The following is a 19,245-nucleotide window of genomic DNA, read 5'->3' as shown; positions in this document are numbered from 1 at the left end:
AGTTTTAATACTGACTGCATATTTTAACGACAATGCTTCTTGACTGTGTGTATCACAGTCTTCAGTGAGGCTTTGGTTCCTTTTTCAAGTGTTAACCTGTGGTTTACATGTTCAGTTTCAGTTCTGGTTTTCAGTAGTTTCAGCAGGTGTGGCGTTTTGTATATTTCAGAATTTCAAATTGTTTACTTTCTTTTTTGACACTTCTTCATTTTAGTTTAGATTCTCACAGATTCTCTTACCTTGATCAATGCCAAAATAATGCATTAATTTATTTACAAGTTACATATTTTACCTCCTTTGTAACTTGTCTGCTTTGTTGCAAATTTTGTGTTCTGGGCTACACAGACTAATCAGTTTGTGTTGACAAACTCTACATGATGTGGTGCATAAGTGTAATTTTAGTATTAATTCACGTGAGATGTGACATGACTGTAGAGTTATGTGCATTTGAGTTGCAAAACAAACTGCATTGTGACACACATTTTTCTATTCCTAATTCGATCCTACTTAGTGAAAACAGATTAACAGCACTAATGCAAGAGGTGTAATAAACATGAGTCAGTGTGTGATTTGCAGAAGCAGGACTAAGACTCTGGCAGCAGCCACAAATTCTTGTTAGTGAGAATTAAACGCAGCTATAAATGTATTTGGCATCTACGTAATCATTGTTTCAGGACAGATTGTTTTATTTAATCCTATTATAGATCTAAATGTGATTTGTAAAGTTTTGTTTTGCATCAACTGTGGCACGCTGATTACAAAGTGTCTTCTCTGCTACACTTGGCATGAACGCACACTGGTGTCACCATACATCTGTCTGGTTAGTTGTATTTAGAGCAGATTGTGGGAGACAGAATAAGAGATGTTCAAGTTGGAGCTGGAGCTCTGAGGACTGTGACATGACTGTAATTAAACAAAAGGTTTATGTGTTGACATTAATACTTCATATGAAGACTGTTTGTGAGGAGGACAGATGAGAGGAAGGAGTGGTACGTGGGGACGTCAGACTGAACCCTGAGGAGACAAAGACACCAGAGCTTCGCCGCTGTGTGATTTTGTTCTCCCCGTTTCTTTACGGTGCAACACACTGGTCCAACCGCATTGTCAGACTGAGTTTCATCAGCAAGAGCTCATTTGTAATGACAGCTTTGCCCTTCTGACGAGGTCTGCTGGTTAGACATGACACAGACCAGAAACCCGGAGCGGTTGCCAGACAGATAGAAAACAAGCCTGGCTGACTGAATGATGCGTCTCTGCTGGAAGCCTGTTTCGTGTGAGTGAAGGATGTCATTTTTGATGCGGTTTTATCAAGAAGGAAAACGCACATTGTGTTAAATGAAGCCAGTTAGACAGGCCATCATGACTACGGCAAACCCAAACTGCACACGTCACACACTGTGGGTGGCAGAGTACAATTAAGTGCTGGGGAAGAGATTTATGATGCTGCGTGACCGATTGATGCAGACACCTTGCACAACATGGTGCCCTGTCGGTCGGAGGCCCCCCAGGCAAACTGTCCCATCTGTCTTCCTCTTCCCTGTTCTGGTGCCAAGGACATTTTGGCAGCAGCCTGGCCGACACACACACTCAACACTGAATCCGCCAGTCAAGTATAGTAACACCACAAGAAATGTGGATTCAAGACAGCACTGAAAATAGCTTAACTCTAGTACAGAAGTGGGAATGGGACTTTTCCACCACAGGAACTAAAAGACTCATAACCTGGAGCCTTCCAAAACCTGAACAGCACAAGGCTTTACCTTGTGTTTCCACTGCGTTTTACATACCAAAAGAGTCTTGAAGTAGAAAATGTAACATCTGAGGAGGAATGGAGGGGCAAGAGACTTGTTGTTGTGTGATACATTCCAGATAAAAATTCAGGCAGGTGCTCTTAATAAACAATAAAAAGTGTACTTCGTAAACCAGAGGTAATCCAAATATAAGAAAATCTGTCAGACAACAAAGGAAATATTTAAAAGGCTTTATTGTACTGGCTGAATAATTTAAAAAAACCTAACTTTCCACAAGAACCCAGCAAGTCAAATAGCGCTGCGTTGCTTTACTTTTCCATTACCAGTTTTACCAAGAGGGGCAGTGGCGACGCCTTGCGACCACAGCCAACCTGTTGTTGAGCCACTGTCTCCCTCCTCAAGTGTCTCCGCTTCTAATGTCTGTGGTTTGAGGTGTAATTTCTCTCCTGAGTCCCTGCTTGAATTTTTCGACATTTGATTTATTTTAATGGTTTATTGTGTGCGCTTTCAGTTGTTTTAGGACTTGTGGAATTTTATTGGGAAAAATGTATAGGGAATTAAACATGCTTGTCACCCAGATGGCAGAGATTTGTGTGGCCATTCCTCGACAGTGCTGCAGTAAGGACAATTACTCACAGCTTCTCCAGGAATGACTGCTCAACACAAATGCATCAGTTAAAGTCACACCTTCAAGCAGGAAGCCTTGCTGTAGTGAAAATTGAAAAAATGGCTTAAGAACCAGTGAACATCACAAATCTGTATCAGTCTTACTGGTGGCATTGGTGCGGACATAGATGATCTCGCTCTTGGCTCCGTGGGCCTGGTGCTCATCAGAAGCTGACAGCTGGGTCTTCACCATGATGGCGTATTGTGTCCAGGGCTTCAGTGGCAGGATGAGATGACCGGGTTCCGCCTGCTCTTTGTCCCCTTCTGTGGCTCGACGTGGAGGGTCCACATCAGCTATCACCCAGCTGTTGGAGCCGCAGGCGTCCTGTCCATCAAACTCGGTTACGTTCTGAAAAGGTCTGTGAAGATGATGGAAAAAAAGATGGTTATATGTAGCCCGAAGTTGTATTTCCGTTGAGGAAAGGTGTCGAGTTTCAGTTTGATTTTTCACAGCAGTTTATCATTGTATCCTTCAGATATGTCAGCTGAAGAGCCTTATAAACATCCCTAAGGCACACAAGACCATCAGAACTAATGGGGATATTCAGGGATTTTCCTCACTCAAGCAATCTGTATTGCATCAGCAACATCACTGAACACGTGGCTGTATCGACGGATGAATCAGTACAAACATCACATTATTATTTAATCACTTTGATGACACACTGTTTTCAGATATTCATGTTACCTTGAATTCTCTGTCAGTGTTTTAAATGAGTTATTGAGCAAGGAAATAATGTTACCACCAGATAAAGATCTAAATAATCTTTATGTTTGCAATTCAGCCTGAAGACAAACTTACGCTTCTTTGTAGAGCACCATGAAGCCCAGCAAGTCTCTGAAGTCTGGTGGCCAGAAGGCTTCCCACTTGACCATTATTTTGTCGCTCATGGTTCGAATCTGGGTGAACTTCAGCAAATGATTTTCACCTGAGGAAAGACAATAATCAATCAAAATGATTGAACAAACGAAATATAACAAAGTAAAATTCAACTAAAACCATAATGAAGAACAAAAAAAGATCAAAGTACAGGTGGAAGTTGTGTAGATTAAAACTGTTACAGTCAGATGTTAGTCAAGGAACAACTCCTTTTGTTGATTTAGAATGAAAACATCCCTGTGTCCTGGGATTCACCTTCACTTACCAAACAAATCAAAGTAGACTAAATACAGATAAGACCAGAGGGGCCCCACTCAGACAAAACCAAGACTAACGTGCTCCACCTACACTGCCAAATGCTGGAGCACTGTTTCAAGTTCATATTTCATTGTTGTCTCTGTGTTTCCAGGGTTTCGTCCTTTTATCAGAGGAAGTATTCATGTTCTGAGTCTTTACCCTTAAATGCAATGCCATGGTAAACTGGGAGGTTTTATGAAACAATCTACCTGACAAACTCTTATTTTCCCTCAGATCTGCCTCGCTTCTTGCATTTCAGTGACTCAATTTGTTCAGACGCACATCATGTAGCCACAAAGTCCTGAAGTCTCATTTATATAAAACAGTCTCAGGTATGATTTAGAAGAAAAGCACACATTAGAAGTTGTTTATAGAACCTTACTTTGATGTGGAATTGATCCTATCTCTAAGCAAAGTCTAGACTTGACGTAAGCAAGTTTCCTTCTGGTATTGCAGTTGGGGTGCATACGCGCCCCGGCATATGATGAACTTTGCATGAGTTTTATGAACAATCTGCTTGTTTGGCTGTGTGTCAACCCACCAAGTATAAGTGTTACCTGGTTTCAATCTCCTCAACCATCGCCATGATCTTGTCTTCTAAAATGCTAGACTTTCTCTTTTGGTCCAAGGATATTCCTGACTTAACTCTTTTATGAGGCACCAAATTAGGGGAAATCACAGGGCAGGTGGCATCAATTTATTCTGATTTGAGATTTACAGATCACAGGCTCATAAAATGAAAATATGATTCTTAGAACCTCCTTAAGCAAGATTTTTTTATTCTCAATGACTACCAAAAACAGAAACCCATCCCGAACCACTATGACCGAATAGATTTGTAAAACTGACACATCCCATCCCCTTCCATCTTCCTCTCTTTACTGCCTCTGTCTTATGTCAAGCTTATAAGAGAATCAAATCAAAAGTCAATGAAAGAGAGATTGTACCTTTGTCTTTATGTTTGTAGAAGCACACTGAACTAATCCCTACGCCCTGTCTCTTAAGACACAAATAAAGCAACACTGATATCACTGTGTTATTAGTGCTTTACTCTGTTGGTTGTTCCTAGTCTATCTGTGACAGCAAAAGGTCTGCAGGAAAACATTTGCAAACAGAGATAGACAGGAAATGACCATCATAACTATAACTGCGACTATGTTTGCATTTGCACTAGGGCCGACTCTGTGTTTTCTGTTGCCATAGCAACCCTCGCAACAAACATCATATCTTTTAAGCTGAGGTATCTTACATGAGGCCTGGTCTCCGTTGGTCTTGGTGGCGATGTCAGTCTTGATCTGTCTCCCTCTGGTCCCTGTCACCTCCTCCATCTTGAGGATCTCAGACATGCAGAGTTTGGGGTTGTAGTGGAAAAACATGCGTCCCTGCAGGATGGCCAGCTTGTGTTTGGACCAGTCCCACAGCTGCCGCAGGTTCTGGTTGTCCAGAGCATAGAATGAGTAATTCCTGGAAAAGAGCACACAAGATCACATGAACACATTTTTCATGATACACGATGACATTAAGCTGAGGAATATATAAAAGAGCTTCTGTGAGTAGCAAAAGTGTTTTAGTCTACAATTTTGCCATTTCTACTGTAAGTGTAGCCTATTGTACTACAAGCGTCTTCCACCTCGTCTGAATGAAGCCTCATATATGATTTGGGAAAGTCTAACCAGAAGCTGTTACCACAGAAAGACATTTTGAAAAGGTCAGTCTTTCTGCTTTTAACTCATAATTACAGGAGGAGGCTCTGACATGGAGAGAAAGAGATGGGCTCAAAAGACAGAGTCTCACCCGATTTCCTGCTCCTCTCCACGAATAACACGGAGTTTGCGGAAAAACGAGAGGGATACGAGGGCGTAGGAACGTCGCACTGTCAGGTAGCCAGTGATCTCCTCCAGCTGGCCAAGGCTGGCCTCCAGTTCAGCTGCTATGTTGTCTGCAGAAAACCAAAAGACACAAGTTTTAGTGGGACTTCTGGCGTAAATTCTGTAAATCTAAACCCAGTGTTTAAAACAGTGTCACTTCTCTTGCTTGAAGCTCTATTTCATCATCTTAGCACATAGAAAAAACATTAGTTTGCATTGTTTCAGTTATTTTTATTTTTTTTACCTATATATTGATATTTTGTTGATGAAATAGTACATTAGGTTAAACCACTTGAGATATACCATCTCATTCGCATGTTCAACTTTGATCTTATTAAATTCAAAAGTCATGTTGTTCGAGTGTTTGCTCATTTAATGTAATTTCCCTTTGTTGCCTGTTCTGCTGGTCTGTTATATACTGTTATCTGATCACATTTACTCACTTCCTCCACGCAGGTTGATGACCAGACTCCCGTTGAGAACAGTGCAGCCTCTCAACTCCTGGGCAGCCTTGACAGAGTCCACAGTTTGCAGACCCATACATACCTTGGGGCAAAGCCCTGCACAGGGAGTGCAGTTGAGCCTGTAAAGCAAAGGAAACAAACATAGATTAGAAAGGTATTTCAAGAAAATGTGCGCTTGATAACAAATTGCTTCGATGTCATTTGCCAGCTTCCTCACGATTCTCCGTACAACAGAAAAACTCTCAGCCTTAAACCTGCAGTGTCTTATTTTCTGGAAACAAGTTAACACAACACTGACATATTATAACATTTATAAATTGACAAGGTTTTTAGCAAACAGTTGCTTATTTAGACATCCAGCAGATGTGGAGAAACATTAGTATTCCCACGTTGTGTCCACTTAAATGTAATATTCACCCGCATTTAGCTCAGTTGTCCCTTTCAGCATCAACTGTACATCATCTATAGCTGCTTGATACTCCACTGCTATACAATCACTAGCTAGTCGCTAACTGCGGCTAGCTAATCTCTGTTTGTTTGGTGTAGACCCCAACATGTCACATCATGATTTTAATCTTTTTTTTTGTTAAATAAAATATGTAAAAAACAAAGTAGAAATCACAATAGGTAAGTTAAAGTTTCCATTGCAGCTGATAGACAAACACTCCATGGAGCAGAGAGCAACTACAATTAGGTAGTCTTTTTTTTCTCTCTTTCTTTTTACAAAATAGTGATTAAAGCTGCTTTCAAATAGTTCTTGGCTGCACTGTAGTAAAACAAAAATAGTTCAAGAAAAGTTAAAACTCAACTTCCGTTCTGAATTACCTGAAAATGAACTGACCCTTCACCTTGACAAATGAGTTAAACAGCCTGGCTTATATAATGTTTCCATAACAAGTCCCTTCTCATAACAGGTATATGGTCACTGCTTTGTGTGCCAACCATATTAACCCATGTCCTGAAAAGACATCTATACAATCCCCACATACTCATAAAGCAACAAGTGCAAACTTTGATGATGTAAAACCAAAGTACACAGTAACCCCTGCAACCTCTCAGACTCACACAGCAGAGTGAACATCTTTCGGCAGAGACACGTGCTGCAGGGGAGGTTTTTTTGAAGCGGATTAAGGCACCATTAGACAACCGTGAGCTTTTTGCTCGGGGCCATTGTCCTGAGTGTGTTGAAGTATGTTTTGCTGCTGGCTGGTTCATGAGGTGAGAATGCCTTTGTTTAGCAACAGTTGAGTAAGCTGGCAGGACAATTACAGAAGAATGTGGCATTTCTTTTGTCAGTGCCAAATAATGGGAGCGGTTGGCAGCTAATGCGCTACGGATTTATGGGACCGCATGTCTATACTTCAAAGTATAAATACATGACGAATACAAAACAAAGGGTGTGTGTTGTCTGTAGACATACAGCACGTGTAAATTAGATTAATGACAGCCTTTGACGTCAACAAGACAGAAAAATGACTCAGAAAAATATGTCTGTGTCTCACAAAGAAGAGGTTAAGGGCATTGTTCCTTTATCTGGCTCATAACTTTCCTGATCCAACCTGACCTTTTTCCCTCTCTCATGCCACATGCACTCTTTCAGCCTAGACACTCATAACGCCTCTGAGTACACTGCTTATCCTCAAAGCATTTTCATTTCCACAGCTTAGACTGAAGCCAACGACAGGAGAGGGATGCCAAAGAGAAGGGATATGCGCAACAGAAAGAGAGCTGGAGGAAAAAGCTGAGGCAGGAGTAAAGCTGGGTTCACTGCAGGTCAACAGCAGCTTTAAGGTGGAGAGGAGCATGAATGTTGTAACAAATAGCTGGCAAGAAGTAATCAAATCTGCACATTGAGAGGCTCCGTTTGACTGAATTTGTTCAAGCCTTATTGTGGAGATGTGAGCTCTCTAGCTCTACATCAAACAATCCTAGGACTGCAATATCCAAATGCAATTTTCTGATAAAGGTCAAATGTGCTACAAACCAGCAAAACCAATATGATAAAGAGCTGCAGAGCTGTAGAGATGCTCTAGCCTGCAAATATTTTCTCCAGATGTAAAAACACATGCTTGTTTGGCAGAGACCCCAACAAATGTGACATCATCTTGATTTTTAATAGTTTCTTCAGTGAAACACAACAAAAACTGTAAGGCCAAAATTATAATAGACAGCTTTGGCTACATCTGTGCAGTATGGGTAAGTGGATTTTACATAAATATCACCAAAAAAAAAAAAATCTTTATCATTCAGTATCGGTGTAAATGTTGCCTGAAATGTGCCAAAATGAATGAAAAAAAGTCTTGGGGTTATTTATAATTATTCATTTCCCAGTGATGTTTATGGTTCCAGTGCACTATTTTTGCTCACTGCCTGATTATATCTGGATTTGTATGTTTTCCTTCTCTGAGTCTAAACTGTGGAACCACCTGGAAAAGAAAAGCTAAAGCGAAAGCTAAAGTAAATCAGTAGTACTTTTTTTCTTTCTCAAAAATCCTGGTGTTCACTTGAGCAAGGCACATCACCCTCATCTGCGCCAGTGGAGCTGGATGTGCTCGGAGAGTCCATGCAGAAAGCTTCTTAGTTGTCAATGTACATGAATGTTACTCCACTAATGTGAAGCTGTGTGATGTTTAAACTGAGATTAGGTGCTTGGCAAAACCTCTCTGTATAAATAAATTTTAAATACACATGACAACACAAACGCCACAGAAAATGTGCCGCTGCGATTGCGTGCCAGACAGACCCTCCATCTCTTTGCAGCCAGCCAGGGGAGTTGAGTCCAAGCACTCCGGGGCACTGACAGTCTGTCCCGATGTCCCACTCCCCTGGTGTTTAACTGCGGTCAACTGGCCATGTTGTAACAAAAGAAACAAGTCTTGAAAGGTCCAGCTGCGTTTTCAACCTCTGGTGCACAGAATGATTATAGCTGTCTGGAGTGTCCACGCTTAGAGGCACGCCCAAACTAATCGGCAGCCCTGTCACGGTCAGTGAAGGTGTCAAACAGGAAGGTGATAAAGGTCACGGGCAGGTCAGCACAAGTACAACGCCCTTCTTTAGAGAAGGAAGTCTGTACAACGATGCACGCACAACAGGTCATAAATGAAAGATGTAGAGAAGAGGAAAAAACACTTCACGTCTAACTGTCTGCATTTGCCTATAGCTCGCATACCGCAATGCAGACACTGACAGTTGATAAACAACCATCAATTTTGCGCAGCATGTGAGGTGCGAAAAAAAATGCAGCGGTAGGATACTGACTCAAAACGAGAAGAGTAGATGTGCCAGCCTTCCAACTGTGCTGCACCACTTTGACCTCACAGTCTGCAGTCTCACACAAATAACACACAAAAAGAGAAGAGGTGTGTGTGTGTGCACATCCACCGAGCGCAGTCTGAGCTCAGCGGGAGGACCTCGAGTTCCTGTTCAGTACCAAGAGTTAAACTGAGGCAGAAATCTGTCAAAGATCTCAGTATTTTTCGCAGCGCCGATCATTTTCAATTTGAAATTTCTTTCTTTTTAGAGTTAGAGTTAAGAGTCTGTTGTTTTTACTGTTGAGATTGTTGCATCATTTGCTCTTAGTGGACTGCTACATGACAGATTTTTGTATGAATAACAGAAAGCGCCACATTTCCCCTTTTTCATATTCTGCAACTGTGTTTGCTCTTCTGAATTTTTTTTTTTTTTTACTGAAGAAAAACCTGAAACAATTTTGCTTTTCCCCATTTTGAGTCTGGATCAAAAACACCAATCAAATCTGATTCTTTTCACTGTTGAATAATCTGTCATCAGTGTTCACCATTCATTGATGAGTTGGTCTACAAACTATCAGACATTGGTGAAAATTGTTAATCACTGTTTCTAAAAGCCCAAGATGAATGTCAATAAATGTCTTTTTTTTCCACAACCTGAGTATTTTCAGTTTACTGTCATAGAGGAGTAAAGAAACCAGAAAATATCACATCAAAGTATCTGGAATCAGAAAACTTTGACTTTAAAAGAATTACTCAAACAATACCAAATTACTTAACAAAATTGCTGCTTATGAATGTAATAGATGAGGTACAATTACCCTTTAAAAGATCAACTGTAAATACATGTACAGCAGGCCAGGGACTGAAACTTGATGTGTTTACAAGCATGCGGAATATAAAGCGAGTGTCCCTGATCACACAGTGTTCCATCAGACCATTAAGAGCCCATCAGACCAGCATGAGTGTCCACTTACGCAGAGGAGTTGACGGTGGTGTAGCCAGAGGGACACTCAGGGATGCAGGCACCGTTGTGGATGACGTACTCGTGGCAGTCGGGGCTCTTGCTGCGCTCCTTCTCCCGCTTGCATTTGTTGTGGAGATCCTGGCAGAAGGGGAAAGAGACGCAGCGCCAGCCCTTGAAGGTGAAGTGGTCGGCGGGGCAGCGCTCCACACAGGTGTTTTCGTGTTGGAGGCCGCGGCAGGCCACGCAGTGACTGGCCGAGTTGGGCTTCGAGCAGCCGCCCAGGCACTGGTCGTGGCAGCACTGGTCGTCCTTGGTGCAGGCTCGATGTTTACAATGAACAGGGCACACTGCGAGTGAGAGATCAACAAGAAAGTCAAGTTAGTGAAGAAAAGGTGACAGAGGTGAAATTAAAGGTTACTCAGTTAATTTAACGACCAAATGTGAGCTGCAGGAAGACAGACACAGGAGCTTATCATCATTTCAATTTCTGTAGTGACACAGGTGATTTTAATCAGCCTCCAGTGACAGTATATCTTTACATCTCTGTCCTGTCACAGAAACCTCATATGGTCAGATCAGTGGGATTAAAATCCCTCTTCAGTGCACACGCCAGAAGCCCAGAGGACCATCTGCCATTGGCCAACAAGAATATTGAACACAAACAGCAGGGATCCAATTCTAGTTGACAAAAGGACAGTTTTCCAGAAGGCTTGGTGAAAGTGAGGCAGAGGGGAAAAAAAAACTGGCATTCGAGGCCTGCAGTGTTTTGCAAGAGACATGTGCAAGACGTCTAAGCTCAGTTCCTTTTTTGTGCTTGTGGAACAACAATGCTCATTTCTTGAGTGACTGAAACAGTACACTGAAATCAACACGTGCCGGGAAATGCAAAATAAATAAATAAATAAATAAATACAAACATTCATACATACATAAAAATAGAACACGATAAGAAAAAAACCTGATGGATCTGCGTTTTCACAAGTTATGAAAGGGTGCATGCTGAAAGCCTTTTCTTTGTGACAGTCATTTCTGTAAGATCTATTGACAATGCTACAAGAACTCAGTTTAAAACCCATAACATATTGTGTCTTTAAGGCAGATATCCTTTCTTATGATATGAACGGATAATAAAAACCTTTACATCCCTGTGCTTCTATAGACATGTCACAACATCTGTTTCTATACAGAAAATCACACATTAATGTGTCTGGATGATTAGTGCTAGAAACAATTATTCATTCAACTGACATACAAAAAGATCAGACTTTATAAAGACCATCACTCATAAATAGTACATTTCTAGTTATGAACACACCAAAAATGAAATGCTTCATAAACAATTTATCAAGCAATGTTAAAGGTTTTATAAACATCAACTGAACCTATAATGGCTACAATGTTTAAAGATTAACTACATAATATTTATTGACCCTTTACAAGTATTATAAACATGAAGTGATACTTTAAAAAAAACAATGAAATGCTTTGTAAACCATTTATCAAGCGACTGTATTGTAACAATGGTTAGTTGAAGTGTTATCAATGGAATAGTCAAGCCATTTACCAAGCACAAATGGCAAACTGTCAGTGGTTCCAGCCTCTGAAATATACAGATTGGTTGATTCTCTCTGTTTAACATAATCTAAATGTAAAACTTTTGGCTTTGGACTGATAGTTAGACAAAACAAGGCTGATAAAGCTGGCAAAGCTGGGAAATTATGACAGACATTTTTACTGTTTTCTGACATTTATATATTCATTACTTAATAGATTCATCAGAAATAACTTAGATATCAACTAATAGTGAAAATAATCATTACTTGAAGGGCTGATATAACACTTGCCTCACAAACCTAATTACTATATGGGGTGGTACAAATCAGCCACTTATGAATAATAAAAGAAAAGGAAAAACGTGCAGGGGGTTTGTGTGCGGCCACACGCACACACACACACAAAGATACACAACAACACAAAAACACGCTGCAAAAACCAAGCGTGGGTTTTTGTTGGTGAGGAAACTACAATTTAGTTAGTCATCTTGAACTGAAAACTATATATATGTAAATTCAACCAAACAGCCTTAATGTGGTGCATTACAAATAAAATATCGTGGTTATACTTCACACCATATAGGCCCTCTTTATGAAGAAGAATTTGAAAATGTAAATGACACCTGTCAGGGTATGAAACTGACGGTCTGTTGAGCTTTACAAATCCAGACACACCAGTCTAAGAACAGCAGAGCCGTCGGCGACATTGAAATCAAAAGTCAAATCAAATATTGGATTTGAAGAATCCTGACACCCCGATTACAATGACATTTGATAAAGGATGATACCGTTTTAAAAGCAAGCTCTAAATCATCTGATGTAGTTGAACTGGCCTTGTGAGCAAGCAGATGGAATAAACACTGACAGAACGATGCAGTGACAGCCACACAAACACTGAAGTGCTGGCGTGTTTCTGGGTTGTAAAAACTGAAGGACGGAGGCACAAATCTGTACAGTAGGTCGACAGTTTGTGCACACGTCTGCATGTGTGTGTGTGCTTGGCAGCCCATACATCAGACTTGGCGTGCGTGTGTGTGTGTGTGTGTGTGTGTGTGTGTGTGTGTGTGTGTGTGTGTGTGTGTGTGTGTGTGTGTGTGTGTGTGTGTGTTGTTGTTGTTGTTGTTCTCAAGGATGGACGGAGGTAAATATAATCAGAGGTAAATACAGCTGACCGACCTGCCTGCTGAGATTAGCTCATCATCCACGCGAGCCAGATTAAGATCATTCAACAGCAGGGGAGCTAATGAGTCTCTGAGGTTAGGGGCAGGTCACAGGTCACACCGTAAACCTCCGAGTATGAGTCTGGACTAACTTTCAGACACATAAGTCTGGGAGGGAAAGGACAGTTAGAATAGTTCTCATTGTCAACTTTCTATTGTTGAGCATTCGGCCAACCGCTCAGCTTTATCAGAGTCATGAGGTCAGCCCTTAAACAAACAAAACAACATGGATCCACTGTCCTCTTACATTCACAGAGGTAAGCTCTTAAAGTGCATGAAGAGCATGTGTTTGGGGGCGGGCAGTGGCAATATGAGAATGGCAGCTTGAGGGGGAGGCAAAGGGGGCACATCGGTAGAAAAACAAATGATATAACCACCTTTTATCTACGTCAGCCTGCTGGTCTAAAAAACCTTCTCCACGGCCAGCTTTACAAAGAGCGCCGAGGATAATTCACACGCTGAAAAACAAAAACGTCCTCTTGATATGATGTTGTCATTCTGTTTCCATAGTTTATTTCTAAATCTGCCCTTCAACCTTTCCTAAGACGGACATAATATACACACAACACACACAACACACACACTAAAAGCTTGGTAGTCAACTCACACTGACTCCTGATCCTCTGCTGGGGCTCCATGTCGGAGCACAGGCCCAGCAGCAGATCCACCCTCAGCCTTAACCAATGTGTTGGCTAGCTGTAGAAGCTAGCCATTCAAATGGCCTCTCCCATCTCCAAGGAAGACAGGCCACAGTTTAACCCTTTGTGTCCTGCTCTCTTCCCTCCCAGCCAGTCAGACAGCAGCAGCAATGGGAGGTACTCAAAAGGGAAAAAAAAGAAACGGGAGCCACACAGTAACAGTGCTCGGGCTGAAGAAAACGACTGCTCTGCTGCGCCACTATTTCTTTCTCCACACTGCTTGAAATCAGCTGCTTTTAGTTCTCACTGAGCAGTAGATATTCATTTTGTCTTGCACTCAATTCAGCAAGAGGAAAAACCACAGCGCTACAGCAAAATCTTTTCATTCAAAAGCCCTTGTTGAGAGAAACGAGGTGTTTTCTGTAGCAAACCGAATAAAAAATAAAAAGAGACAATCATGTCATGTTAATATGGTGCTGAGCAGCTTGGTGCCTTGGGTGATGCATCAAGTCTCATCATGTCCACAACCCATTAAGAGATTTACAGACTTCAACAGCCCTGGAACAACTGAACACATTTCCATCCAGATTTAGACTTCAAACAACTGATGCCTCGTTGTACAAACTGGTTTCAGTTTAGTCAGTATTTCAGACGTTCCCTATTATTATTTTTGCTTCTGAATAATGCCAGGTGGAGAAGTTGGAAATATTTATTTAAGGTGTATAATTCCAGAAATATTTGCAAGTTCAAATTTTCTATTCTCTGTTTTGTATCATTTCAAATTAAATACTTTGGGATTTGAACGCACTGATTGGACAGTATGAGCTATTTTGCGAGATACATATTTATTCTGGGGCTTAATTTCAGAATGAATAAATAAAAGGGGTGACAGAGACAGGCAGAAAAAAACCCTCATCCCCCACATACATACGAGATATTTTAAGACATAATCCTTCTCAGTTTTTCTGATGTTTAATGAACTACACAAGAACAAATATAAACAGGTCAATGGATAAAGAAAACTACTGCTAGTTGTAGCCCTTTATTGCATCTTCTTTAGGTTTCAATTGTAGCAAAATAGCCTGTTCATAAATCGATAAATCAATAAACAGTAACAGATAATCAGTTGGCAACTATTCTGATAATTGATTAATTACTTTTAATCACTCGTTTTGTTAAGCATAAAAAGCAATCATTATCTTGTTCTAGCCTCTGTTATTGTCTGCTTTTCTCTGTTTTATATGATTTTAAACTGAATCTCCACAAAGTTTGACCTGCTCGTCACACAAAACAAGACACTGCAAGATGAAACTTTGGGTTCTCGGAACTTGTGACTCAGACTGAAATGCCAAAACAGTAGATAATAAAAATACTTGTCAGTTGCAGTCCTACATGTGCAATGCAGGCGTCACATGTCTGATGTTATTTTTTTAAACACAGACAGCAGTGAGTGCAAAAAACAAAGGTTAGTGTGGGCCAGTCAATTTCAGAAACTGATGTCGAGCTCTGGACGTGCATCGATTGCCACCCGAGAGCGAGCAGGTGACCACTCACGACGCACCAAAACAAACCACTCACTGTCCAAAAGATTTGTACAGTTCCATTTGGCAGGGGCTGACTTGGACGTGTCTGCTGAAGGGGCTTTTATGATATCAACAACAGTGACCACACTGAAGGAAATAGACTTGTTTCTTGTGTGCTTGTCAAGAACGCTTTCAAGGTCGAGACCCCGACAACCTTTGAGCGGGGGCCACCCCAAGCCATCTTTGATCTCCCAGAGAAAAGAGGACGCTGAGGAGACTGTTTGGGCAAGTTTGTCATTCTTTCCTTAAAATATGCAAATCTCTTAATACAGGCCCAGCTCCTTTATTATCATTATAAATCCTGCAGCGAGCACCGTTCACGAAGAGCGTAGGTCAATTAGTTATGCTCAGCTTGAGTTTGGTCTTGTCAGCATCTCCACGACTTATCTTCCATTTGGACAGAGTAAAATCACTTGACAACAATAAATCAATGGGGCTTTTGGGAGGCAAGTGCTGGGTAGGCAGTTGGACTTAAGTCTGTTTACAACTGGCTTCAACATTTAAAAAAAAACAACTCTTGTGGCTTAATGTATTGCCTCGCGTCTCTGAACTCCTTATCTCTTAACGCTGGTTCCTCTGGCACGTCGGTCAGGGCCTGTCGCATCTCTTGTCATGGTGTTTGTGTATAGTGCAGCAGGATCACATGAAGGCTGGGGTTTAATGCTGTAGAATGCCTGGCTCTTTATCTCATCGGTAGAGGTTTCACTTGGATGAGGGGCGGGTGCACAGCCACACAATGAGAAGCTTAATTCCCCGAAGCCCCAAATGGACATCAACAACAAACCAACACAACGCCAGGCCCCTGTGCGACACAGATGAATACACCCTGTCAGAGCGATGCCAACTTGGAAACGGGAGGTGAAGAAACAGATTTTTGCGGGCGGCCAGCCAACGGCAAGCTTCAACAGCGTGGGGTGTCGAAAAGGCAGAAAGAATCCACATTGCTTGCAATAAATGACTCGTACGGCTCATAACGGTTCCTTGTCCGCTGTCAATGCACAAACTCTGCACGGAGATGATCTGTTTTTTTTTGTTCTTTCTAACATCAAAACAGCGCACTCCTTCACCATGCCCTAAACTCTGGGAATGCTGCCCTAAATTAAGAGCGTCAGTGCTCGTCATTAACCACAATCTTCCCTAAAATCATTCTGTGGTGAACTTTTTCCAAGTTCCTTTTTATAGCAGTGATGAAACAGCAGCTTACTCAGCTTACTTTTTTACTTTGAGATCATTTTAGACCCCAGAAAATGCCAAATGGGAATGCGGTGGTGCGCTGGTAGGTAATTAAAATTCCGCATCCATGACGAGGCTAGTATTTAGTTTCTTATGAAAGAAAGGTTTTTGCTTAAGAAGAGAATAATCTTAAGAAGAGCAGATAAAGCACTTCTCTTTAAATGTTTCCACCCGTTTGACAATTCAAAATAAACTGACAGAGTAACAGCCCTGCAACTTGAGTACTAAATACACTGCCAAAAATGAACTTTGAAGACTGATTCATGTTTCACATATGACATGGATTGCCTGGCATTCACTGCTTATACAGCAAAACAGCTAACAAGATATGTAGGGGGGATGAGGCCACGCAAAAAATATGCAAAAGGAAAATAGGACAAAAAGACAACCAATTTATGAGTTTTAAATATAGAAACAAAATGCTGATCACAAGTTTCCAGAGCTCAGGCTGACATCTTCGATTTGCTTCTATTGTCCAGTCAACAGTCTAAAACTGGATTCTCGTTCGAGAAACTAAACTGTCAAGCAAGTAATCGCTTTATCAATTCAGCATGAATTGTATACGTGACATCCAGTGCAACTTCCAAATATAACAACCAGTGCTCATTGCTCAATAACCAAATCTACATGCAGTGAATATACTCACTTTCTGTAATCAAAGCACCTTTTAGAGCTTGTATAAAAATAAAAATTTCAGCTTTTAAGATCATTCTTTTTTAGGCTAATTCTTGTGTTTTTGTTGGTCAGACAAAGGTTTTGTTTTGGTCTGGTGCAAGTTCACCACATTGTATTCTAGAATGAGTCTGTGCTTCATTCACCCCAACAATGTCTTTAATGCATTCAGTAAATCCACAGTCATTCCTCAAAATTCCTTTATTCTATTTGCTACAATCCTTATTTCTGGTGATTTGGTAAATATAGTTCATTTTTTTATTTTCTACTAAACAACTTAAGTAGATGCGGACAAAAAAAAAAAAAGCTGAATAAAATGGCTCCATAGAGCTCCTCCAGCCTCCAAGTCTCCTGAGATCCTAAATTGGTCTGAAAAGATGTTTTTAAAGCCATAATCTTCACTGTAGCTGCTAAGCTAAAAGTGCAAACCCTGTCAGAAAGGGATACACTAGCTCAGCTGCACATTGAGGGTGTGAATACACTCTTTTCCAAAACAATTTCAATTCTCAGGGAGTCCAGAGACTTATTTTATGCTGGATGAAGTGCATGGGGTAATTTTATGTTTTTGTTTTTGTTTGTTTTTTGTGTGTATTAAACGTTTTTAAGTCCCCATCTACTTCAGTTGTTTAGGAGAATGCTGCAACTCTGTTGCTGTAAAGCTCTATAAGTTTTTAGTGGATTTCAGCTTATTTTTCATAAGTAAAAGGGTGAGTAAACAATGATTGAATTTAAATGTATCATGCCTTCATCCACCTCATTTTATATGACAGAGGGACTTCAGACTGCCTTGTATTGTCAGATCCAAAACCTCCTTGTGTATTCATATACAGCAGCCAGACAGATCAGAAAAAAACAAATCACAGAAAAAACAAGGCTAAACTTTAGTGTGCGAGAAGAACAGATTCTGAGAACAAAAATTGTCCTAAAAGCAATGAATGCAAATCTGAGCCAGACATCTGAGCCCTTTTGTGCTTGGTCTAATTTCAATATAATAACTGATATCAGTCTATGCCATCTTTGAATTTTCTACTTGTATAATAAAATAAAAATACCTGACTCTGCCCCTGGCACATTAAATTCACGAGTTCAGCTCACCTAAGGCCATGATGCTCTAACGTCTGTCATTAATACAGAGCTGCCTGGTTTCCTCTCTAAAAGTGAGGAACAGATGTTATACAGTCCTCCCTTCTATTTCCAACATGTCTCTGCCTACTGCAGCTCCCTTTATACCTTTAATAAGAATGAGGTGGCGGCAAATAAAGACGAATGGATGGCAGGACATTAAATCAACAACGATTCAATTCATCAAGTGCATGACATTTGAGCTGAAATGTTGACTTCGTAAAGAGTCCTGTACAGACAGGAACATTGGCAAAATCTCACAATGTTAAATCACCTGCAAAAGCAAATCATTAGCAATGCCCAATGGCATTTACTAATACATTTAATTAATTACTTTATTCTGAAAGCAGCAGGCTTTGTTGACTGAAGAAAATCGAACTTCACCTCCCTGCCTTTAGGCTTCCTAAGAGTTGAGGTTAATTCCTTATGATCAAATATATAAGTAAAAACAACCACATTGTGCCGAGGAGGAGAGAAAAGCTGGCTTCAGACATAAAGGACAGGCATTTATTTAGAGGTGAAAGATAGCAAAACAGAGCTGAAGCGATTAGTCCATTAGTTGATTGACAAAAGCCTGATCATAATTCTGATTGATAATTCATTAAGATAAAAGTCTTTAATCAACAAAAACACTAACTGTTTTGTCTCCAGCTTTTAAATTGCTTTGGTCTGCACCTTTACTTGTTTTAGATCACTGTAGAGTTGTAACAATTTGTTGTTTAGTCCGTAATCAACTGAAAAAAATTCTGGGCAAGTGTTTTATTAACTTTTCAATTGTTTGACTTATTTTCCAAGCAAAAAAAGACAATTTTCTTTGGACTATAAAACAGTAAACTTCTGCCAACAAATCAAGATATTAAATGTGGCATTTCTTTGCTTTTGGGAAATTTAAATGATGGTCATGTATTACCACTTTTCTGACACTTCATGGAAAAGGCATATGCTTTAAGGATTGTGACAATTTTCAATGAGTCTATTATTTGAAAAACATAACCGACAGATATATTTATAATGAAAATAGCTGCTAGTTGAAGCCCTTAAGAAAGAAAGAGTTTCAACTGGTCTGAACTGGGTCACTTTTCC

General features: G+C 40.5%; 1 protein-coding gene across 1 annotated transcript in view; it reads right to left on the bottom strand.

Moving 5' to 3' along the window:
* The window catches only part of insra (insulin receptor a), a 52,261-nt gene that overhangs the window by 12,826 nt on the left and 20,190 nt on the right, over window positions 1–19,245 (bottom strand). Inside the window, exons 3-8 of the mRNA XM_037083248.1 lie at window positions 10,152–10,488; window positions 5,906–6,045; window positions 5,389–5,533; window positions 4,844–5,058; window positions 3,220–3,346; window positions 2,523–2,776 (exon numbers count right to left, since the gene is read on the bottom strand). Of these exons, the coding sequence (XP_036939143.1) occupies window positions 2,523–2,776; window positions 3,220–3,346; window positions 4,844–5,058; window positions 5,389–5,533; window positions 5,906–6,045; window positions 10,152–10,488 (1,218 nt within the window). The remainder of the gene's footprint in view (window positions 1–2,522; window positions 2,777–3,219; window positions 3,347–4,843; window positions 5,059–5,388; window positions 5,534–5,905; window positions 6,046–10,151; window positions 10,489–19,245) is intronic.

This window comes from Acanthopagrus latus, chromosome 21 (genome assembly GCF_904848185.1).
Source record: "Acanthopagrus latus isolate v.2019 chromosome 21, fAcaLat1.1, whole genome shotgun sequence".
NCBI lineage: Eukaryota > Metazoa > Chordata > Actinopteri > Spariformes > Sparidae > Acanthopagrus > Acanthopagrus latus.
This window is presented reverse-complemented; position numbering and strand designations above follow the sequence as displayed.